This window comes from Chelonoidis abingdonii, chromosome 3, assembly GCF_003597395.2.
Source record: "Chelonoidis abingdonii isolate Lonesome George chromosome 3, CheloAbing_2.0, whole genome shotgun sequence".
Lineage (NCBI taxonomy): Eukaryota > Metazoa > Chordata > Testudines > Testudinidae > Chelonoidis > Chelonoidis abingdonii.
This window is the reverse complement of record NC_133771.1, coordinates 211,701,983-211,726,382: the sequence shown is the minus strand read 5'-3', so window position 1 is coordinate 211,726,382 and position 24,400 is coordinate 211,701,983. Positions and strand designations below refer to the sequence as shown.

The following is a 24,400-nucleotide window of genomic DNA, read 5'->3' as shown; positions in this document are numbered from 1 at the left end:
GGCTCGCAATTTCACGCGCCAGTTCCTTTAATATCCTCGGATGGAGATTGTCCGGCCCTCCGATTTTGTCCCATTAAGCTGTTCAAGTTTGCCTCTACCTCAGATGCGGTAATATCCACCTCCATATCCACATTCCCGTTTATCATCCCTCCATCATCCCTAAACTCCTCACTAGTCTTATTAAAGACCGAGGCAAAGTACTTATTTAGATATTGGGCCATGCCTAGGTTATCCTTAACCTCCGTTCCATCCTCAGTGTTTATAGCGCCCCACTTCTTCTTTCTTTGTTTTCTTCTTATTTATGTGGCTGTAGAACCTTTTACTATTGGTTTTGATTCCCTTTGCAAGGTCCAGTTCTACGTGGCTTTTAGCCTTCCTCACTTTATCCCTACATGTTCTGACCTCACTAAGGTAGCTTCCCTTGCTCGCACTCCTTAGCAGTAACCAAGGCTGGCCAGTGAGATCTCCCCAGGAAGAGTAGCCCAAAGGTATAGGTGTCTTTCTCTTGATTTTCCTTGCAAATAATAGACTGTCTGCAAGGAACTGTGTGTACAACTAAGCAAACAGTGTAAACAGCCTGAAGGGAGACCTGATGTTGGAGCCCCTGAGTCAAATGTCTTGCCAATTCAACAACACTGCCCTCAGCTGCAGATCTGCACGGCAACTGGGCAAGGTAGCTTAACTTTATTAAAGCCCACAGTGCAGGAGTTATTTGAGCACTGTGTGTGCACGCTTGAGGGAGTTCCTCCATCTGCAGGACTAAGCTACTCATACCTCTGCAGGCTCAAATCCCTATTGAGCACATGGTTTATCTTTACCATCCTGTTTTTTCTGTATTTTAAAGGGCAAAGTAATCTGTCGGGTATGTGGCACAGGAAATCCTATTCACATAAAACACTGTGTGACCTGTGAAAGCAGACTGCCTGAAATACAGACGGTAAGGTTCATGCACAAAACAGTCGTACTTGGTTACATGAGATCAGTGAATGAACTTCATTTTCTTTGTCTTGAAAACGTGGGGCCAAATCTGGCTCTGTGCTAGGGGCTGTGCTTTCTCTTGTATAGCCTAGGGGACAATTCTAGCACCTAGCAGCTCTCCTTTTGAAATACCCTGCTCCGAGCTCTACAAGATACTGGAAATCCCATCATACACCTTCTTGTTTCTCCCATGGGAGCCACGATTTTACAGTGCTGCTGTCTCTGCCAAAAGGTGCTTTGAAAATGTCTGTCAAAGGTGATGGTCTTGACTCAAAATTTCCTGAATTTAGTGACGCTTGTGTGTGTTCAGTTCTCTTTTAAATTGCAGTTAAAAACTATAAATCTTGACAGCAATGATGGGTAATTGCAGCAGGAAAGATCATTCATATTGATTTAAAATTTTGTGTGTATTAGTGACCTTTTAATTATTTTTGTTATCTCCACTTCCTGCATGCCCCATCAGCGTACAACTACTACCCTTGTTTTTGACAGTGACTCTGTCCACAGGTGAGAGAAACAACAGTGAATTTTCCCTCTAAGATCGCTGTCTGTGTCATCTTCCAGTTTAGCTGTGTTCATTTGGCTGGAGTAATTTTTAATTTCTACCCCTTAGGCAAAATCTCTTCTAAATGCCCAAAGAGAGATTTTCTTTCGCTAAGCAGGGAGAGATACAGAGCTGAGAGAAGACAGTAATGATTTGAATCTCGTTGCCTACTGGTCACTATGGCAACAATGCAAGATCGTAACTAAAACTACCAGGACCTGAGTGTAGAGGTTTCATGTACAATCCCTGTAATCTTGAAGAGTCAGCGGGACTACTCGCAAGCTTTAAGCTAAGCACATTATGCACTCTGACTAGTTCATTGTAGTGGGGCTGGCAGTGAAACTACTATAGAAAATGAGAGATCAAAATAAATGCGAATCAAGTGATCTAATCCCCCCTGGCCCTCCACTCACGCCAACATTTTAAGATTTACACGACTCTTGCGAACAAATAAGAAAAATATCAGTCACATTTTCTATTGTGGAATGTAATTTTTTCAACATAGCTTCTTTTAATTTCAAAATTTCCTTATGCCCCCATGTTACTAAGTGAATAATTGCACTGTTAAAAAAGGGACAAAATATGTTAGGAAATAAGGTTTTGTGGTCAGATTTCTCAGAGGATGAATAATGGAAAGTTAGACACACACACAACTATTTAAAAGCATATTTTATTGTATCCTTTAAATGAGAAAATTCCACATTAGATCAGAGTAAGCCCAATGTTCATTCACTGCTGAAAGCATTGCTTTAGACTGAACATTCCCTTAGATTGAACATTGCTTTGTGCTTTCAAATTGGATTGAGTTCACCATCCCCTTATTTCCCCTTTGATTTTCTTTTACTGTAGCCTATGAAATTCTTGTTTTGCTTTACTAGCCTGCACTCAGTGGAGATGCACCCCCACCTTTATCAAGTCATCTAGGGAGAACAATATCCTGCTCAAAATGTGGCCGTGATAACCACTGTGATGCTCGTTTCTGTGACTGGTGTGGAGCCAAGGTATGCTCGTAGGCTCAGGCTCCTGTAAAGACTGTTTTCTCTTTCACTGGCATTTGGTGTTTGTGTTGACAAGCCTGGTTTTACGCATCTGTGACCTGCAACAATTCCATAGCTCCATTCCCAGGAATCTTGTGGGTTAGGACATGTTTTTATATTGTTATTATTTAACGTTTGTATAAAGTGCTATAGATGTGCAGAGCTCAGTAAAGAGAAATTAAAGACATAGGATGAAACTGTGATCTCATTAAAGTCAATGGCCAAACTCCCATTGCCTTCCGGAGGGCCAGAATTTCACCCATGTTCCCTGCCCAGAGGCGCTTTTACCTAAAATAGTCAACGTAAAGATGGCCCCATGTAATTAATGTATTTCTGCAACCATATTTCTATGTATTTCTGTAACTTCTTGTGCTAGATTCGCCCCCACCAGGATGGAGAAGTTCAAACTGTATCTTCTGGAGCCACATAAAAATTAGAAACTCTGCTATATATGCCAGTGAAATCATGGGTTTTCATCGAGAGAGGGCCTGGGGAGGAGTACAGTTGAACAGACAATTAACTGAGATGTGTTGATGTTCCAGAGTTCAACAGTACTAAAGACAGGGTTTCCAAGAGGAGAAAAATATTTTAAAAGTGCATTTGATATCAATATTTTAAAGTTGGTAGGCCTAAAATTTAACCTATGTAGATGCTGATTCCATCTGCAAAGCCTTACCTCTGCATGGCCTGGTTCAGCCGCAGTTGATTGTGATGAGCTGCACATTTAGTCTGGCTTTTGTCAGGGTGTGAACCTGGTTTAGAACTGGCAACCAAGGTCACCAGTCTAACAATTGTAACCACTATCACTCTAGTTTCTCTAAATTCATGTTGGTTGGTCTGATTGGTCACTTTATTTCTGGGAGTACAAGAAGATAGATCTCCATTGTGCTACGTATTTATGTGCTCCGATGGTGACAACAGTTTCATTGTACTTTTCAGCCAGGTCCTCCTCCAAGCTACTTTACTTGCTTCAAGTGTGGTGCAAGCAACCACCCATATGCTAGATTCTGTGGATCTTGTGGTGTCTATATTGAGCCTCCATCAAGACTGGGCTCTCAGAATAGCATGCTATTGAGTGCTGGAGATACCTTTGTGTTTTCTGAGGTAAGTCATATAACGTCACAAACGAGGCTGAGATCACAGTAGAGAGACTGGTATCCTCAGCTGGTATAAATTGGTGTAACTCCATTGGCTTCTTTCATCTGAGGATACCATGTTCTGCTTGCAAACATTCTGTGAGCAGAAAAAGAGGTTACATACGTTCATTGAGGGAATTGTTTGCTGTGGGTATTTACTCATCCCTAATCATTAGTATGTATAGCAAAATGAGAAGCAATCCATTCCTTTTTAAAGTGTTTGCTCTTTAAGTACTTTGATCTGGTTCTCACACAATCACTCACAAATTATATCTGGCTAACTTAAGGTTTTCTTTGATAATGCATACGCCACATTGTTTTAAAAAACTATATTTTAAGACAAAACCATAATACTTAGCAAGCACAAATGTAAGGGTATCAGAACATAAGTCAATTTCTGTTTACAAGAAATAGGTTGCATGGGTTTTTCTGAGTATTTGTGATATGCGAGGGTGGCATTTTTTCCAAATGTTAACTGTAATCAGGCATTATTAAAATTCCTCCTTTAAACAGTTTGCATCTCTGATGACTTTTGCATTCTAGGATTGTTTTTACACCCATGGATTCTTTCCTTTTTTGGTGAATTTTTTCTTGTATGAAGTTCTATAACTATTAATTACACTTTATTATCACTTTTGTCATCCGGGCACTGATCTTTCCCAATAGGATAAAGGATTACAGACTCGAGCTGCCTGGGAGCCTCTGGTTGTTTCACTACCAAAATCGAAACTAGATAGAACAGAAAGAAAAGACAAAGGAACCCAGACCATTGGCCTATTCTACCCATCCAGCACACTCTTAGAGAAGAAAGAACTTGAGCTGGTTTCTCAAAAAGAAAAACAGGAGAAGATGAGCGATCGCAAGCCCCTGCTCACAGCCATCAGTCCTGGAAGAGGTTAGAAATAGTTCATGATTGCACATGGTCAGCTAGGAAAACTTCCCCTGGTTCTGAAACAAAACTACAGTACTTTACCTTGTATTCTTTTAAAATGGGTTCTCTGTGGCATAATCCCTTGACAAGCCACTCTTTTACATCATGACATCATCTCTCTTCCCACTAATAACTGTACACCCTGTGTCTGGTGCTTTGATCTGAGACCCCAGCCCTTCTTTAAAACACAGCAAGCCTTCACTGAATGCACCAGAATTACAGTGTAAGGCCTCTGTGCAGCCTTACCATTTGGCTGTGATGTCCTCAACTCTCACAAGCGAAGGGTCAGATTTGGTCCGTATTTGGATTGGAAACTACCAAAGACAACTCAGGTTTTGTTCATGTAATCAGTGTTGTTATTCTTTCTGGAAATAGTGGCATTTAGTGCTGGTGGAGGCATTGTGTTTTGGAAAATATGTAAGGGCCTGTCTGCACAGGGACATTGACCAGAATAGCTAGTGCAGAATAAACTGTGGAAACAGATTAAACTAAACTGGAAAAAGGCACTATTATTCCAGAATAAAGTGTCCACATAGGGAGCTCTTCCGGAATAACTATTGCAGAATAGATTATTCTACAATAACTATTCTGGTCAATTTCCCTATATAGACAAGTCTAAATCCAACATCTTGACTGTTTGTGGTCATTAAAAATTGTTTACGATTAGGGACTTAGCCCCGCTGTCCTGGCAAAATTCTAGTTTAGGGCCAAAAGAAGCCTTAAGACAGACTCCTATAGCTATATTTGAGCACCTAAATAAGTGGCTTGATTTTCAAAGGTGCTGAGCACCCAGCAGCTCCCACTGAGCTCATTAATTTCATGATGTGTTCTAGTCTGTCAGCCCAGGGAATATTTTAACATTTAAAGAGCTAGTAGAACCTCCATACAACTAATGGGCAGCGGTTCGGTGGATTGATTTTTTTCTCCAGTTGGTTCACCCATCAGCTTTCAGTAGGGTACCTAACTCTGAGAACGCTGGGGTTTTTCAGTGTGCCAGCCAAAGGACAGTTAGAATGAGGTATGTCTGTAGTGTAAAAAAAGGAGTTAATGCATCTTTCAGGCCTTCCTACATGTTTTGTTAACATCTAGGCGAGGCTGTTTTATTTTTAACCTATTACAGTACTTGGGGAATAACTCTTTGCACTGCCTTGCAGTGAGGAGTCTCCTCCTAGTTTCATCACTGCAGTGAATAGAGTACTTGACCCAACATGTCAAAGAAGTTATCTTAGTCAGAGATGATGGTAAGGGACTGGCCCAAAATAGGGCTGAGAACATACTTAACTCGAAAGACTTTTGTGTCTGTGCATCAGAAGTGCAGCTTTCACCAGGGGAAAGAGAACTCCCTTCACAGGGGCAAGTTGGGAAGAAGCTTTGAATTGCTCTGTATTGCAGTTGAACCTCACCAACTGACATAGCGTTAGAGTCCCCCGAGGGCTTTGCTGAATATAGAGAGGGGGTGGCTGGCAGGTCGTTCTCCATTAGAATCCCCTAGGCTTTGGCCCACACATCCATAACAGTTTGTTTGTTAGCTCACAGGTCTCAGCCTTCCACATCATCATCCTTGCTTCATGCTAAGCTACATAGGCCAGAGACACTTATACCAACCGCAGCCATTCAGTGACACCCAGGCTTGCCTCAGTTATACTGGCCACACACATCCATCATTTCTTCAATGCAACTGTATTTGACTTACGACATTATTGCTAAATTAAAAAGCCAATAATTAAGGTAATTGTTTCCTCCCTAAACAAATAAGCCTCCTGCACTAAATAGACAATCAGGCTTCCAGGGAAAAATGTACAAGACAATTTGGAGAGAGAGAAATAACAACAAAATAGAAGTGTCAGTTTTCTGATCTGAGCTCTATTTTTTCTGTTGTATTTTCAGTCGGGTTTGAACAGGAGCCAAAAGCATTTGCAAAGTAAATATTACAGAGAAGCCAACCCTTTTTTAACAATAATGTACAGTAAATCAGTCCGATCTAGGTGTAACCAATTAATGACAACATGAGTTCAGATGTTCAGTCAGGGCTGCCAGAAATCCTTTAAGATGCATAACGAACATAAGCAGCGTGAAGCCAAGCATGCATAAGTGTATTTCTGGCGTCTCTGGTTTTACATCTTGATTTTTATGTCACAAGCACCTGGTCCAATTTAACCCTAGCCTAATCTAGTACAACTATCACTGACTTCACTGGGTGTTGCATCCACAAAGTAGTAGCCCAGTTGTAAGGTTTAAGTGTTATTTTAAATTAGTATTTATTTAAGTCTGTGATTTGGTTTAAAGCAAAATGCCTCTGCTTTGGAAGCCATTAGGGGAACAGTTTGGGGTACTGTAGAGATGGGTACCCCTTAGTTTGTTTCTTTAACGCTTATCTTGATGATAAATACCCTATAAGTCTGTTGTTTGACTTTACCATAGTTTCTATATGGCCAACCTTTGAACTTGTTGATTTTCCTTCTAAGTCTCCGTATCTTGATTTCCTCAAGGGGAAAAATATTTTTGAGAATCATTTCTTTGTTATATTTTGACATGTTGTTTTTATATAATAAAATGCCATTTATATGGCAGTAGTGTCCAGAGGCCCCCGTTGGGTTGTGCCCCATTGTATATACTGATATTAAATCAGGGACAACCGTTTTTTATCTAAGTATATAACAGCTTTGGTACCGTGGCTCCTTTCTAAGAATTAGCGACAGAATGGAGAGAGACCACCCAGTATATTTTTCCTTCTGCTCTTGCCTTGTCTTATTAAAGCCGCACAGTACCATTCTTTTTCTGACTTGGCTTCATGTTCCTGTTCTGGTCCTCAACCCGTGCTCCAGCAGGCCAGAGTAAGGTCAGGGTGATTCTACTGTTTTGACTAAATGAGGCTTGTCACACCTGCACAGTTTATTTACTCTCTGTACTTTCTGTAAGTGCACTCGACAGTAAAGTTGGCTGGATCCTGATACACAGCCACTTAAGGTTTAAAATGAGTCCGTCCATCCATTTGTTCACTAAACACAGAATACTGCATTGGAGATATTGGATTCAGATGGCAAAAGAATTGAAAATAAATCCTACTCTGACTTATTAATTATTTAGATTGTGGCAGCACCTAAAACGTACCAGATGTTATTCACCCCACCTCAAAGAGCTTGCAGTCTGATAGACAATGAGCAGGCAGAAAATTGGGGAGAAAGATACAACATACAAGCAGAGAGATCAGAGTTAGGACTGGGACATCTAATGGCAGCTTCCCACTGTTGTTTTTTTGTTTGCTATATGCATAAACGGTCTCCAGCTGCCCCCTAGATGCTACCTAGCAATTGGCTAATTTCTCATAGGTGTTGTCTCAGAAGTGGGTCTGGAAAAGGGAACTGAAAGATGAGAAGGCAATTGTCAGTTGTATCAGTTCAGTCCATTTCAAGAGGAGGGGCGTCTAGGGAAGAAAGTACAGAGACAGTTTCATCTGGACTTAATGAGCCAGTGTTGATTTGTTAGAACTCCTCTCCTTCCTCACAAACTGCATGTCAAAACTCAGCCTTATCTGTACTTCCTTGTGATTATGCCTTAAAATATAATCTCTCTTTAGGAAATTATAAAGTATTTGTCCAATAATACAGTCTGTATTACTAACTGGAAACCCTTATACGCTGCTACAGTGTATGCAGTTTTCAGACCTGGCTTCATTTTTAACTCACAGTGAGATCTACAAAGCAAGCCAGATTTCCTGAAAATCAGTTCAGTCATGCCTGAGAACTCAGGCTTAATATTGCACTAACACTAACTTTTTTTTCCTGAAATTGTTTTATATTCTCTGTCACTTAGGGCTAGCTGGAGTCTTTAGACTCAACACTGAATATGGGGCAGCACGTAGCTTTTCCATCCCAAGAGAAGCTCTAAGAAGGAATGACTCAGTGCTCCACTTTTGATCTGAGGGAAGTGTATTATTTCACCCTTGTATGGGGCGCAGCTTGCTTCTCTTTCTCCTCCTTGGTCAGCTGGATTTGCTACAGAAAAATGCAGTGTTCTTTGTCCTGGTCAAAATCTACAATTTTTACTCACTCCACCACATCAGTCGAAGAGTTATTGATGACAATTATAGGGTATTTTCATTTTCATAACTCCTATTTTTTAGGGTACTGGAGAAAACAGTTAGATCATATCTGCGCCCATCTTAGAAGCTATGCACAGAACAACCCAGAGTTCAGGGCTTTGATTGGAGAACCTCGAATGGGAAAGGTAAGAAATAGCTTTTGCATGTAGCATTTTTCTTGTGATGTATCAAGGAACGATTGAAGAGAAAATAAATCTGATCAAAATACTGTTTTATTTTCTAGAAAATTAGCCCCTTAGGCCATGTCTACACTAGGAGCGCTTTACCAGTATAGGAATACCGGTGCACTACAGCAGCACAGCACTCCTAGTGTGGATGCAGCCATACCAACAAAGCAGCACTTTGTACGGGTATAGTAAAACCACCCCCCATGAATGAAACAAGCTACGCCGGTTGAAGTGCAGCTTTGCTAGTAGAATTACATCTACATTAGGGGGTTTTGCTGGCACAGCTGGTTGTTCAGGGATCACACACCTCTTCCCATCCCGACCGATATAGCTATGCAGCAGAAGTTTGTAGCATAGACATGGTCTAAATAACTGTGCCAATTATTGTCTTGATTCATCTACCTATGTTTTATTTCTGTCCTACTTTTTTTCCTGCTTGCTCTTTCTAATTCCTCTTTGTTCTCTTTTTCTCACTTCTTTCATTCTATTCCAGGTTTTTCTTCTTAATTTGCTGTTGAGTTCTTTCTGCTTTCTCTCTGGTTATAATTCCCTTCCTTCTCTCACATATTCTCTTTGGAACCACCCCCAAAGTAAGGGGAGATGGTCACCACAACCTTAAAGGCCTTGCTGACAGATCAGAGCGGAGGTGTTGTTCAATTGATTTTATGATATCCCAGAGCAGATGTTCACTCCTGTGCCTTGGGTCAGCACAAGGCCAATGCACTATTTAAGTCCTACTTATAAGTGGTGCATTTGCCTTGGGCTAGCCCTCTGCACAGGGATGAATTTCCTCAGTAGGCAACAGCATGTCACTTTGTCTTGTATACTTTATTTCTGCCACAAACTATGCCATTATTGGAACAATGTGTTCTTACCTCAGTACTAGGCACTTGGCTTGTGCATGTTAGGGATATTAGCTGACTTAATGTCACCAGTCAACACTAAAAAATGGTTAGCTGTGGCTGTATTGATGGCTAAAATGGTCATACTGGGGAGATGGAAATTTGAGGTTTCTTTTACATGCAGTGACTGCTCTCTATGGCAAAAATGCAAAAATCATATCAAACAGAAACAGTTGGAAAAAATACTTGCTTTAGATATGGTTACATGTGCCTGGGAGCAAGAATGGCTTGTACTTTGTGGAGGTATGGCATTCCATCAGATTCTTAGTACCACTCTGACATTGTGCAGAGTAATGTGAGTGGTGTCTATTATAAAGCCTTTTTATACTGCCAGAGAGGTATAGAAGAGAATCAGGCCCATTGCAATTTGTTTTCTTTGAGAGAAGATTCAGGTGCGTGCAGTTTGGAAAGATATGGGTACACCTCTACCCCAATACAATGTGACCCGATATAACACACATTCAGATATAACACGGTAAAGCAGTGCTGGGGGGGAGGCTGGGCTGCACACTCCTGTGGATCAAAGCAAGTTCGATGTAATGCGGTTTCACCTACAACACGGTAAGATTTTTTGGTTCCCAAGGACAGTGTTATATTGAGGTAGAGGTATATCTCTAGGCCTCTATCATCCTACTGTAATGAAACTTCTGCCAAGAAAAGTATCAGTGCTGATTCAAGGCAAATGCCAATATCTGGTCTTTATTAATGCTTTTACATATTTCATGCAGAATATATATATATAAATGTATAAAAATCAAAGTTCTCACCCTGCAGTGATGCCAGCTTGCATTGTAATCTTATCAGCTGTCATAAGCCAACCAGCTATGTGCCACTTGTCTAAAATTTCCCTGTAGTTTCAATTTTATATATAAGATAATTTTCCCCTCTTTAAATCACTTTCATATAGTTATATGGTGTGGCTGCCACAGAAGGGTGCTGTTTCCTCCCCACAGCAGGCTGCATTTCAGTAGTGGGTGATGTTAGCTCTATATGCACAGTGCTGGCACAAACTGGCACAACCCAAGTGGAAATTGTCCACTGGTGATAAGTTTTCCTGGAGCAGGGTGGCACAAGGTGCCCATATCTCATGCTCCACTGGGGCTCTGTAGCCGTATAGTGCAGTCCAAAAGTGAGTGGGAGATAGGCCAGGTCAGCTGAGAAATATGCTTACTTAGCACCAGCCCTCCTTCGTGGTAAAGCATCTCTATGTATCATATCAGTTGCATCTACTGTATTTATGTAGCACTGTGCATCATAGTATTTGCACATAGCTGCCCCTGTGGGTGCACTGTGTGTGTGTAAATGCCATCCCTCTGCAGCCATGGGTGTGAATCTGTTTCATGACATGTACAACATTTTGGGATGAGAGTATAAAGAATCACAATATTTTTAGACATTTGGCATTTTCAGTCATTCAGGTTTCTTTACTTACCTCAAAATATCACCTGTTATAAATTCGTACCCCTTCACTCAGTTAAAGTGGAAAGATGATTACTTAATGTGCGTACAGTGCTATAAAGAAGTAAAGTGTGAATTATTAATTATTATTGTTACTATTACTGTATTATTTATTTATGAATATATTGGTTCAGTTGATAAACACTTTCAGCCGACAGCAGGACTACTTAGCATAACTGAAACTGTCTTCCTGTATTTTTATAAGAAGAGGTGTAACTTGTGCTTTTTTCCTTATAGATTATTTCTGCTACAGTCCATGAGGATGGTTATGAAGTCAGTCTCAGATTAAATTACATTCTTGCCATAAACAAGGTCAGTTTAGAGGACTAGGCTAATCATTGGAGAAGTTGACCTACTGAGCCAATAGCCATTGCTTGACAGCTCAGCACAAATATGTATCTCTAACCCTATTCCAGAATTTCTCTTGTTGAGAGCATGTTACTCCTTTCTAAAGTGAATGTCTTTTCTTTTTCTGTTTGAGCTAAGTAAACAAGAATCCCTATTGAGCAAATCGGACTTCATGGTCATGTTGCTGTTATCTTGTATTCATTGCCAAGGCATCTTATAAAGTATGCTATTAATATTAACATTCTTCTTTCAACAGAGAAGATTTTTAATAGCCTTAACACCACTTTCCTCCTGCTCTCAAATCTTCCTACTCTCCAAACGGTTGTCTTCTGGCACAAGTTTTCTGATTCTAAATACTGTTGAGAGGCAGCACATGCCAGAGCTTTTGCTAATTTTGCTCTGAGGCTCTGCATGTTCCTGCAATATTACCTTGTTTACCCACATTCCCAATCCTTCCAAGTTCAACTCGGAGATTTTCTTTTGGACAGCACCCTGATGAAAAGTGTTTCAGAAGGTGTATCATTTGGCTTCTTATTGCTGTATCTCATTTGACAAGCAATATGTTAAGAGTTTTTTTTAATCAATATATATACATATAATGCTTTTCCTTGGATGTGCATCTTCATTTCACAATATTGAGGTGATGTTCAAGTTTCTGCATTAAAACAAGTCTTGAATAGTGAGGTGCTTTAAAAACCTGTTTCCTTTGCCTGTGTTGAAACAGTATTAACTAAGATGGAAGACATTAAATAGCTGTATGTCTTTTCTGATAATATAACTTCCTTCCATTTCGTGCCACTGAGGATATTACAGAATTATGCGATCATCTGATTAAATGTCCACATGTTCTGATTCCCCAGGATATTCTCAGTGGTAAACCAATGAGGTTTGACAATCATTATCTGAGCGCTGTGACAGAAGGCAGAGATGGACGGTATGATAGTCAGGCTAGTTTGGGTGAGTTTTCCTATATCTTTACAATCTGACTAACTACAGCACTCAAGAATAGGAATCTGTCTCCTATGAATAACATGTTAGATGGCCAAACAGGGAAATTTACCACCATGCAGACAGCCTGCAACATTTAAAACCTCGAAATAGGATGTAAGTGGGATTTAAAGGTGGGATCCAGAGAGGGACTTAAGCATTGAGGCTCCTAAATCTTAGGTGCCTAGAAAAATCACAAGAACAACAACGGGATCCATAAAGCCTCGTTAGGTGCCTAGGTTCCCTATACAAAGAATGGGAAGAGAATCTGTGTCTTAGAATGCAATCCACAAAATCCAGCATGCTAGGCAGAGAGCCAATGGGAGATGCCAACGAGAGGGGGCTGTGCTAAATTCCATCCCTCTCACAGATGTAGGCACCTAAATCAGGCTGCAGAGAAGTGCCTGTCTTTACTTAGCAGTGCATGACCAGGAGCTTCTCTCCTGGAGTCAAGTGGCTTAGGTTCCTGAAGGGTTTCTTGAGGGAATGAGTTGGGTCTGCCTCTCTCCACACAAAACAGCTGAAGAAGGAGGTAGTGCTGCAGGTACCTACCTTGTAACTTTTATCCTAATGGTTTTATCTCACTCCTGTGAGATGTGGGAGACCCAGGTTCCGTTCCCCCCCCCCTCCCGTCACAGGAGTACTATAAGGACTGAGCTCTCATGTTGGAGCTGTTCCACTGTGGATAAATACTTAAATAGCCATTGGGCTACAGAGGGAATGACTCTGTGGTCCAGTAGTTAGAGCATCCACCTGGGAGATGTGTTACCCTGAGTCCAGCCACCATGCTCCACTCACTCTTTCATTATTTATTCACAGGGGAAAAGCTTCAGGACAGACTGAGGGATCCTGCCCTCCTCAAAATATCCACAGCTCAGTGGTTAGCGTACTCTCCTGAGAGGTGGGAGATCTTGGTTCAAATCCTCTCGCCCCCATCCTAGGCAAGCACTCTGACCATGGGGGCTAAACATTTTAAGGCAGGTACCACTCCCACCCACCCTAGTTTTTGAATGGGACCTGATCCAGTTGGGGGCCCCTGGATTGAGCCCTGTATGCAGGTTAGGCATCCATACGCCTATCTTGTGAATCACTCTAGGGCTTCAGTAGAGAGACAGGCTTTTGAACACCTAATGGGAGGCAGCAGTGTGCATGCCTGGCGGGTGAAACATAGGCACCAAGCAAGTCTGGGGTTTAGGTGCTTCAGTATCTTTGTGGATCTGGGCCTAAGTGATTGATTTACAGGCATTGTGCAGGCTGTGTCGAGTGCTCACAGACACTGAATTACGTCTTCAGAGAATAGCTGAAAAGATCACGTAAGTGCAGCTGAAGCTCGGTTTTTTGAATCCTAGTTGTAAAATCCATACAGTGACACTGTATGGCTCTAATTGGGCAGTAATAGAATCATAGCAATGTAGGGCTGGAAGGGATCTCAAGTGGTCATCAAGTCCCAGCTCCTGCATGCCTAAACCATCCCTGACAGGTGTTTGTTTAATATCTGAAGGCCACAACTTGTAGCTGTTGTTTGTGGGGGGTTGGTTTTGCTACATTTGACAAATGAAACAGAACTGACAACATGTAAAATCCTGAGCCACTCGCAGCACCCATTGGCTTCAGTAGGAGGTGTAACTCCTCAACACATGTGAAAATCAGGCCACTGTTGTTAGATTCTGGCTTTTTGCTTCAACAGCTACTGCCATTTAAGATCAACACTAGTCTTATAAATGCACATGCATGTGAATTATCATTATATTTATTTCTGAATGCTTTTATACATACCTAGACAGACAAGATGGGTGAGGTAATATCTTTTATTGGACCAGCTTCTGTTGGTAAGAGACACAAGCTTTTGAGCGTGCACCTGAAGAAGAGCTCAGTGTAAACTCAAAAGCTTCTCTCTTAGCGACAGAAGTTGGTCTAGAAAAAGATATTCCCTCACTCACCTTGTTTCTCTAATATCCTGGGACCAGCACGGTTACAACAACACTGCATTTACGCATTCCTGTCGGTTTTCCTTATTAGACCTATTGTAAACCAAGTTACCTGAGATATGGGATATGGCATGGTCTGTGCAGTTAACCCATTTTCAATGCTATTCAGATCTGAAACACTCCAGCTGAAGTTCATTCCAGTACAAATGGCCAGCACAAGAGGCCACTTAAGTGGGGTGCTCTGGATAGGGGTTGATTTCATGCTGCCATAATGTATGAATGGCTCCTGAGTTCTTGTTACACCACTGGTATCACTTTTAGTTTTAACCCTGGATTCTCCCATTTTAGTGTGTGAAGAGGGTCACAGCATCTCAAGCCCCAGAGAAAAAGTAAAAAGAACAAAGAAGATAAGAACATTTTTACAAAAAGAAGATAAGCTATCTGTATGTATATGCTACAATCTGTGAGTGTAGGAAGGATACTGGAACTGCCAAAGTGCTAATGCTAATCGATATATCCAATGGAAAAACTAGGCTGCTTTATTTTTTAACACCTTCCAAATGCATTGGTCTAGGAGAACATTTTGGAAGGGAAAGGTAGAAAATAGTCAAATTTGGTTTTAAAAATAAGGATTGTCTTTCCTAAATAGGAATGGGTGGTTGGCATGTATATATTTTTGCAGAAGTTGGATTTAACCAAATTTCCCCCCACTCTGGAAAAAAATTTTTTAACTAGATAGCTTTCATTTTTTAACCAAAGCATTACAGTCTGGACATTATGCAAGTAGCTTAATGAAAGTATTTTGGACACATTCTTCTCCCTTTGAAGTGAATGGTAGCACTCCCATTGGAACAGGATCAGGTCCAGAATCTTTGTCACAGTTAGAAATTGGGAATGTTAATGCTACAGATGTGTTATGGAAACCTTTAAAGGCAAGCCACCGGGGACATGTGGTTACATCATCTATCCAGTGGGGACAAGAGACTTGCCATGTTACACTGTAAGAAATATAACACAAGTAACTGAATTTTCAGGGCTTTTAAAAAATGAACAAAAGAACAGATAACTGATTTTCAGTGCAAAAATAAAAACACTTCCAGTGAATTACACCCTAAATAAAAAATCACATTTCTGCAAGCCCTACTTCACGAGAACCTCTGTGTGGCAGTGTGCCGGGGCCAGGGTATGGGTTTTACATGCAAAAGTGCTTCCTTCACTCCCTGCTATTTCATAGTCTCTCCTGGGCGTAGCACATACTCAGGCTCAGCTGAAAGCCACTGGGCCATAGATCTAGGGAAACTATGGGGTGAAAATAATTGTATAGGCTAATCCCGCCATTGGCTTGAGTTTGCATGCCAAGGAGTGACTCTGAGGCCTAGTAGGATTTCCCACCTCTTCCTGTCCTGTCACCCATGTACAGCCCAGATATTCAGGCTGGGTGATGAAGTTTGGCTTAAGTGAACAAACACAGTTAAAAAGCAAGACTAGCAAATCACAGAATGTATTTTGTTAATGTGCTTTGGCAATTGGAGTTTAGTTTTATTTGATAAAATTTCACAGTATGCTAGTAAATATTATGCAGCGTATTTTGTAAAAATGGGAAGTCAAAGGCCCTGAATTGTCAAAGATACTCATGTGCTTACCCTTATTATCTTAAGTATTTATTTTATTTCAGTAGGACTACTCATGGTGGTAATGTTAAGCACATGTATAAATTTACAGGATTGGGACCTTAGTAATATGACAGTTGATGATAGCACCATGCTGTTCAATATTGGCTCAGAAACTGGGGAGACAGCCTTTTTTTGTAGAAATTGTGTGTGGATTAGTGGGGTTCAAATGTCTTACATGCATAAGACCAAATTCTGCCCTCAGCTACCTTTGCACTACTCTGCCACTGTGAGTTCCCTATAATCATATTTCTACTTTGTGAAACATTATCGAGTGGTGTTGATTTCTGTATTTTCACAGCTTGAGGCTAGACAGCTCCTGAAAGAAGTGGGTCCAGAAGGGGAAGGAAAAATTTCATTGGTAGAACAATTGCTTGATGAAGTAAGTTTAAAAAGATAAAGTAATTTCTAGTTCAGGTTTTCAAGACACAGATCCAGGCCCATCTTCCATTTACTTCATGAACTTTAGTCCTACTTTCATGACTTGTTATAAGAAAAATAATAGTAAACCCACAGAAATTGTTCGAAGGGCAGATCACTGCAGTAGAGCTTTTAGGCTTAGATCCTCAAAAGTAGTTAGGTTCTTAACTTCCACTGATTTCAATGGAAATTAGGAGCCTAAGGGAATGCCTACACTAGAAATGCTACAACGGTACTACAGCAGCTGTGCTGCTATAGCATAGGCACTTACTACAGCAATGGAAGAGGTTCTTCTGTCAGTGTAGTAAATCCACCTCTCCACAATGTGGTAGCTAAGTCAAAAGATGAATTCTTCCATTGTCCTAGCAGTGTTACACTGGGGTTTGGAGCAGCTTAATTACATCGCACACAGCATTTTACACAGCCCTAAACGATGTAGTTAAGTCAGCCTAACTTTGTACTATAGACTAGCCCTAAATATTTTTCAGGCCCTGGGCCTTACTGCCCTCAGTATTAAAGAAAATGAACATTTAAATAAAAACCAAACAGGAAAATCTGTTTGCATATATTCTCTTCCAGAATTGATAATGAACAAGTATGAGTTTGCCCTGATCCCACCAAAAACATTGTAGTAAGGGAAAAAAGTAACCTGTTCTGTAACCATTTTATGGGTTAAGGTCAAATCCTTAGTAGAACTGCTGCAAGCCTGCCCTGCGGTAGGGCATGCACCATAACTCTATGGTGATGGACTACACAGTAGAATGCAAGGAGAGAGCTTTGAGGTGAAAGCAGGTTAGGGAGTTCTCCATTGGTCAAATCCATCATCACAACACTACTACCACTTCTCCCTGGAGCTGTGGCCACAAAGCAGCTGCAATGGGTAGGGAAGCCTTTGACCTTGTCTCCCTCCTACTTTTGTTTAAATATGGAGATACACCTATGGAAGGGACCTTGAAAGGTCATCAAGTCCAGTCCCCTGCCTTCAAAGCAGGACCAAGTACCATTCCCCCCCCTTTTTTTTGGTCATCCCAGATCCCTAATGGCCTCCTCAAGGATTGAACTCACAACCCTGTGTTTAGCAGGCCAATACTCAAACCACAGAGCTATCCCTCCCCTGACAAATACATGAAAGTTGAATTTTCCAGGTTTGACTGTTTCTGAATGTTAGAGCAGATTTGAGAGGGACTGTGACAATACATGTGACAACTAAAGCTGAGTTTGTTCTATTAAATCAGGGGAGGCAAATTGAGACCTGTATACCTGTAATGGCTAGTCCTCTTCTGCACATTCCAGGGAGCTGACCCAAACTGCACCAACAGTGAAGACCGACCTGCTTTAACAGTTGCTGTCCTAAACAGACATGATGAAGTGGTTCCACTTCTTGTCCAGAAAGGTGCTGATATTGACCAGCAGTCAGGACCGTAAGTAAGCAATTTCTATCCAGAATCTTCTATAGAGCTTGACCGGCAGAGGGACTTGAGACTTATATTTTCACCAAAAGGGACTAACCTCCTAAAGTGACTGTGAATCAAATTTTCACAACCAAACAAAACCACCCACACTTGGAAACAGGTAAATCAACAGAAAACTTCCCCTTTTATTGCTTCACTTTAGTTGGCCAGCTCTGAAAATGTGGCCCCATATTTTAGCTCCACAAAGCCTCAATCCTCCTTCTAAGCCTTTCCCCTCAATCTTCCTGTCACTGGTACCTTCCTTCCCCCTGTCATAAACAGATAGCTAAGGGTTAATGTTTCTTTTACCTGTAAAGGGTTAACAAAGGGAACCAAACACCTGACCAGAAGACCAATCAGGAAACAAGATTTTTCAAATCTCAAGGGAGGGAAGTTTTGGGTGTGCGTCTTTGTCTTGTCTCTGTTGCTCTCGGCTCTGAGAGTGATCTTTCTATCTCCAGGCTTTCTAATCTTCTGTTTCCCAGTTGTAAGTACAGGTATAAGACAATATAGGTTTTTATACTGTTTTTGTATTTACATGTGTGTAGTTTGTTGGAATGTTTTAAATTGTATTTCTTTTTGGATAAGGCTGTTTATTCATTTTTTTCTTTTAAGCCATTAACCCTGTATATTGTCACCTTGATACATAGACCATTTTTATGTCTTTTTCTTTCTTTTTATATAAAGCTCTCTCTTTAAGACCTGTTTGATTTTTTTTTCTGGTTAAGGCTAATGAACGAAGGGAGGGGGAAATCTCTTTGTGTTAGAGTTACTAAGCTTGAATTTGTATATCCTCTGGGTGAGGGGGGAGAGACACTTGATCTCTCAGTGTTTGTGTTTCAAGGAATTGAAGCAGGGTAATCTCCTAGTGTACCCAGGGAAGGAAGATCTGGGAGGAGGTAAAGAGGGGGAAGGGAAGTGGGTTATTTCCCTTTGTTGTGAGACTCAGGGCATCTGAGTCTTGGGGTCTCCCAGGGAAGGTTTTGAGGAGACCAGAGTGAGTCAGACACTGGAATGTCTGGCTGGGGGCAGCGCTATCAGATCTAAGCTGGTAATTAAGCTTGGAGGTTTCATGCAGGCACCCAGATTTTGGACGCTAAGGTTCAGAATTGGGACTTATGCTTTATGACACTCCCCCTCCCCCAAGTTCTCCTACCCCACTCTCAAAAAGAAGATAGTCACCTCACCAGAGACTACATTTGTTGGTCCTTGATTTTCCCACCTAGTTTGAAGCAATTGATACACTAGTAGAGATAAAACATTCCTCTAAATAGTCCTGACTTCCTTTTTAAATAATAGAAATTAGAGTGCACCCTGTTTTCCTCCCATACAGGCATAACAACACTGCTCTTCATGAGGCAACTTTGCTTGGATTAGAAGGAAAGAAATGCATCCAAGTCTTGTTAGGGTAAGTTCTGCTGTTGTGGCATCCAGCGTAAATCTGGGCTATGTGTAATCTATATGCATCACACAGAAGTAATCAGTAACAGGTATGCGCTTCATCCTGCAAGGAGCTGAGTGCCCTCAACTTACGTTAACTTCATAGCGTGCTGCACATGTACAACAGGACCCAGGGCCAGACTCTGATATCATCACTCACATTACAACACGAGTCAGCATCAGAATCTGACTGTGGGATTTACTTTTGAGTTATAGTAATTTGAAATAGATTCCTTTTCCAAAGTAGCTTGAGCAGTCTGTTCTTTATTTACAGCTGTAATGCAAACATTAAAAAGAAGAATGAAAAAGGCTTATCAGCATATGACTTGGCACTGAAGACTGGGAATGAGGAAATAATTTCATTGTTTGCTAGTAAGCTTGGACAGAGAATGCTGGACAAACTGACCAAGCCCAAGAATATCAGTCTGGCCATGGCTTGATTGTAGCTCTGTTATCCAAGGTGGAGCTGGATGCTATGTATGTTTGGAAGAAAGTGGATTTTTGTTTTTAAAAAAACTGCATCGCCAAAGCTTTTTTTTTTTTTTTTTTTAACTGACTCCAAGGGGCTTTGAATCAAGCAAGTAGCTGACACCTTTTGATATCAAAATCACAAGTAATCTTCTTATACTTAGAAGAACTACAGGATTGAGCCCCAGGAGAGTAATTGTGCCTTTAAGATTAGGATGCTGTTGGAAATACCTTAAATGGATCATTCACCACTTCTGCAGTGGTCCCCCTAAGACAGCATTTACTGTGATTAACTTATTTCACATTTTAAAATAAAAATGTAATTATGTGAACTATTCTAATAGGAGAGATTGTTAGACTTTGCTACAGAATACTCAGTTTGAGCAGTTAAATAAATCATTGTGCATGAAGTTTCCTTTAGACATTTATTTATGTGGCAACATGAGAAAATTTCAAAGGACGTTTGCGGAGTCATGTAAGAGATTTAGGAACACAAGTGTCAATGGTAGTTGCAGTCCTAAATGCCTTAGGTGATTTTGAATATCTCCCCCTTTGTTTATAAGTATACATCCCTTTGATCCTTGCATGAAAGGGACCTGCACTACTACCACCACCCAGGCACAAAGAGACAACTCTAGAGAACATATATACAAGTCAGACACTACACAAGGCAAGTCGCAGGGGCCTAGGAGACCAGCTTCTCAATATCACGACGTGCACGCTCTGATTCTTCTTTAAACTCCGTCACTTTCTGAGAGATTTGCTTTTTCTGGAAAGATCAAAAATAAAATTCCTTCAGCTTACTGCAGGCAGTATCATGCTCAGCTTGGTGGGAAAGGACAAGGTACAACAGCTCAGCACTCCCCCCCAGGGCTGCAAGGTGACATGCTGGCTGGCCCAACACATGTCAGAGGGGAGACTAATGAAGAAGTGTCTCATTGGCAAGGAAGCCAACTAGTCAGGAGGCTACCTAACAGGTTCTAGGACTGGTGGCTACATTAACCTTTAGGATTAGAGGACCTAACACACCCCAATTTTGAGCTGTACATACAATCATGTTTCTTGTTCGTTCCTTGTCCAGTTTCAGGAATTCCTGCAGTGTCAGGTCAACAGGGTTCTTACGGAGGGAGAGAAAAGCGCAGCCAGAGGAGTGTTTCCTGTGCTCATCTCTAGGAAAGGGAGACCAGACTCATGTTAAAGGTACACAACTGTACTCCAGTGCAAAGCATTTCAGTAGTTACTTGCTTTCACCCCATCCTCTATCACAACAGTTCTCAAACTGGAGTCCTTAGAGACTGCCCAGGAGGCCCACAAAATGTTATGAGCAGAGGCATGAGGGGTCCTGCTCATGGAGTCAATGGTTTGATACAACCCCTTCTGATGGCAGGGGGAGCCATCAAAATGTTCATGGGCCCAGGGAGGGAGCACCACCTCCACCTCACCTGTCTGGGCTGGGGGAGCAGGGGCACACAACCAAAAATTGCAAAAGAGATCTCCCCCACCATCAGAAGGAATTGCCTCACAGCCACTGATTGCATGAGCAGGCAACAGCTAGCCAAGGAGAGACATCACTGCTCTGCCCTGCTACATCAGCTCTTCAGGTAGCAGGGCCAAATGGAAAGCAGAAATCTGGCAGAGCACATCTGCAGCCCCCCCACACACACCTCCCCATTGCCTCTGGATAGATGCTGCAGTAAGAAGTAGGCACACCCCTCTCACATATCTGTAAGGACTTATACTTTTTTCCAATAAAGCATTGCCAACAGTACATGTTCATATGAAGCACACATAATTTTGTCAATCCATTTATCAGTTGGGAGTCCATAATGAACATTGCATTTGACAAGGGGGCTGTCAACAAAGAGTTTGAGAACCTGTCCGCTAGGGTATATCCACTACTCACAGAACCACAAGTGAGTCACTCTACAATCCCACACCCTGCGATACTGAGAGATACCAGTGTACTGGTATTTTGCTAAAACACTCCACCCTTGAGGTTCAGCTGGCATTTCAATCCTAAAGTACTTTCCTCACTCTCAGCCATTTCAGTCTCCTCAGGGCTCAGTCCCAAACCTATAGCAGCTGGGCTATGGGTTCAGGGAACTATTTAAAGGAGACTAGTCCTCTGCTTGGATTTCTATTAAGAAAAGTAGAGCATAACTATCTCTCACTTGGCATGAGTGAAGAACAAGGTCCTGGAGGAGGTTAAAAACAGGAGTGTTCCAGTTGCTGATCAGTGATGTGCTGTCTTGAATAGTTTGCTACTCTGGCTTCACTCCCATATTTAGCTGACCTCTGTGTTTGTGACTTTCTATTGTGAGTCCTACAGTGGAACTCCTTCCATGGAGGTCCAATAGACTGGCTCCATCCTGAGTGAAAATTCAGGTTACTTGCTGAGGACACAGAGGACATTAGTTTTCCTCCTGATAACTTAAGAGAGGATTGGGTCCAGCTACCAAAGCAGCCCTGGGCCAGCAGAGGCTCCTTGTTTTCTGAGAATTCAATACATAATCCTGCATTCGTGCAATAATCAGGGGATAACTCACCCAGGAGGCACATGCTGAGTAGCTTCCAATGTGTAATGAAACAGTAGTTGGCACACAGCCAAGAAAATGAAGGCTGCCATGTGACTTTTTGGCATCCTGGTTTGCAGGGGTCTATTCTCCCCTATTACAGGCAGCTTCTATCTGAAGAAGCCCCCGTGGGCAGAGTGCAGGGCTATTGTGGCCCCCACGGACTGGGATACTTACAAGGGGTCATCCTCAGGCTCCCAGCCTTCCAGCTCCTTGAAGCAGAAGAAACACTGCACCACATCGGGCCCGTTCTCGCTGGGGCAGTGGATGAACCCGGCTTCTGCCATCTGGAGCGGTGGGGGGGGGGGGGAGGGAGAGAAAGACGGGATCAGCGAGACCGCCCAGCTCCTTACCCGCGGGCTGCGGCGGGTGGGGTGGGGGGGGGATGCCCGCGCTGGAGGGCGGTGCCCAGTCCCGCAGGCTCGTGGGCCTGGAGGGGGAGACGGGTGGTGGGAGGCCTGGGGCTCAGTGCGCTGGGGACCGGACCGGGCCGGGCCAGCCTCCGAGCCCCGCCAGGAACCGGCTCCCAGCCTCACCCCCCCTCCGGGGTGCAGGCGCAGCCCTCGGTGAAGGGCCAGCTGCGGTAGGTGGCCAGGCGGGTCTCGCTCAGGTAGAGCTGCCACTCGCAGGCAGGAGCGCGACGGGCGGCAGTGGCGGCCCGGGGGCACTTCATCTTCAAATCTGCGGCGGCGGCGGGGCTGCCGGGACTGGCCGCGGACCGCGCGCGCGGGCACCCTTGGGAACTGTAGTTTGGGGCGGCCCGCGCGGGCTGGGCCGTTATAACGGCTTCCCCTTGCATGTAGTATAGCGGCGTCACAGAGAGACGGGGCGGGAGGCGGAGCTGCTGACGTGCGGGGATTATAGATAGAGGATGTGTGTGTGTGTGTGTGTGTGTGTGTGTGAGAGTCAGTCGGTCATGGGGGATGACGTGAGGAAGGGCTATGGGGACAATCGAGCATGAGGTTGGGTTGGTGTGTCAAGGCTTTGGAGCTGTTTAGATGAGAGAGTGACCGTGGGAGGTGTCAGGGTGTGGGGTTGTTGACTGAGGGAGGGCTGGTGGAGGGAGAAGGGGGAGTGGAGTTCAGGTGCTGTGGAAGGGTTGACCTGTGAGAGGGGCATGGGACTGTGGGGTTGTCAGGGCTGTGGGGTTGTTGACCTGAGGGAGGGGCTGTGGGGATGGAGAGAGGGATGGGAGGGAGTGTCAGGGCTGTGGAAGGGTTGACCTGTGAGAGGGGCATGGGGACTGTGGGGAGGTGTCAGGGCTGTGGGGTTGTTGACCTGAGGGAGGGGCTGTGGGAGGGAGAAGGGGGATGGGAGGGAGTGTCAGGGCTGTGGAAGAAGTGTTGACCTGAGGGAGGGACTGTGGGGGGAGATATTGGGGCCATGGGGGATATTAGGGGTATCAGGGTTGCGGGGGTGTTGACAAGTGTCAGGGCAAGGGCTGAGGCACTCTGCCCTGAGTGGTGCTGTTGCCCTGCTTTTCCCCAGCCCTGCTGTGTGGTAGTTTGGGGAGCAGGACAGAGCTCACCCCATTCCGGGAACAGCATGAGCAGTGATACAGGTGGTGAATCGCAACCCCCACCCATCAGTCTGAGCCTGTAACTAGAAAAGGAAAGTCTGGAGTCAAAGAGGATGGCTTTGGGTCTGTGCTGGGAGCAGGGATTGGGTCTTTATAGGGAACAGACACAAACAGGTGACAGCTCAGACTGACCTCAGAGCACAGAACTCAGAGAGGATGCAGGGGGTGGAATTGTGGCCTGTTTGGGGAAAGGTCTGGCATCCCGACTGAGGCTTGATTAATATTCTCAGGTACATGATGGTTGTGCTAAAGATGAGGTGTGTCTCTGAGTTGGGATATAT

At 43.0% G+C, this 24,400-nt stretch overlaps 2 protein-coding genes across 3 annotated transcripts in view; one reads left to right on the top strand and one right to left on the bottom strand.

The window, feature by feature from the left end:
* The window catches only part of DZANK1 (double zinc ribbon and ankyrin repeat domains 1), a 36,172-nt gene extending 16,233 nt beyond the window's left edge, over positions 1-19,939 (top strand). For both annotated transcript variants that reach the window (XM_032795882.2, XM_032795881.2), the window contains exons 10-21: positions 845-937; positions 2,401-2,523; positions 3,499-3,663; positions 4,362-4,590; positions 8,750-8,853; positions 11,493-11,567; positions 12,464-12,560; positions 14,867-14,961; positions 16,490-16,570; positions 17,902-18,029; positions 19,393-19,467; positions 19,774-19,939. In XM_032795882.2, coding sequence (XP_032651773.1) covers positions 845-937; positions 2,401-2,523; positions 3,499-3,663; positions 4,362-4,590; positions 8,750-8,853; positions 11,493-11,567; positions 12,464-12,560; positions 14,867-14,961; positions 16,490-16,570; positions 17,902-18,029; positions 19,393-19,467; positions 19,774-19,939 — 1,431 coding nt within the window. The remainder of the gene's footprint in view (positions 1-844; positions 938-2,400; positions 2,524-3,498; positions 3,664-4,361; positions 4,591-8,749; positions 8,854-11,492; positions 11,568-12,463; positions 12,561-14,866; positions 14,962-16,489; positions 16,571-17,901; positions 18,030-19,392; positions 19,468-19,773) is intronic.
* On the bottom strand, positions 19,744-22,830 carry LOC116834050 (baculoviral IAP repeat-containing protein 5). Its single transcript, XM_032795885.2, has 3 exons — positions 22,718-22,830; positions 21,019-21,136; positions 19,744-20,736 (listed from the first exon to the last, which is right to left on the bottom strand). Exons 1-3 carry the CDS (start codon positions 22,825-22,827, stop codon positions 20,653-20,655), a joined length of 312 nt encoding a protein of 103 aa, XP_032651776.2. The 5' UTR covers positions 22,828-22,830; the 3' UTR covers positions 19,744-20,652.
* Positions 22,831-24,400: the final 1,570 nt, after the last annotated feature.

Bases quoted from the DNA above. Each gene is read 5' to 3' on its own strand.
- LOC116834050 (XM_032795885.2), bottom strand. From the start codon at position 22,827: ATGGCAGAAGCCGGGTTCATCCACTGCCCCAGCGAGAACGGGCCCGAT. The intron at 21,137-22,717 runs GTAAGTATCCCA...TCCCTTTCCTAG, and splicing joins GAGCCTGAGGATGACCCCTT to AGATGAGCACAGGAAACACT. The intron at 20,737-21,018 runs GTATGTACAGCT...TGATCTTTCCAG, and splicing joins AACGAACAAGAAACATGATT to AAAAAGCAAATCTCTCAGAA.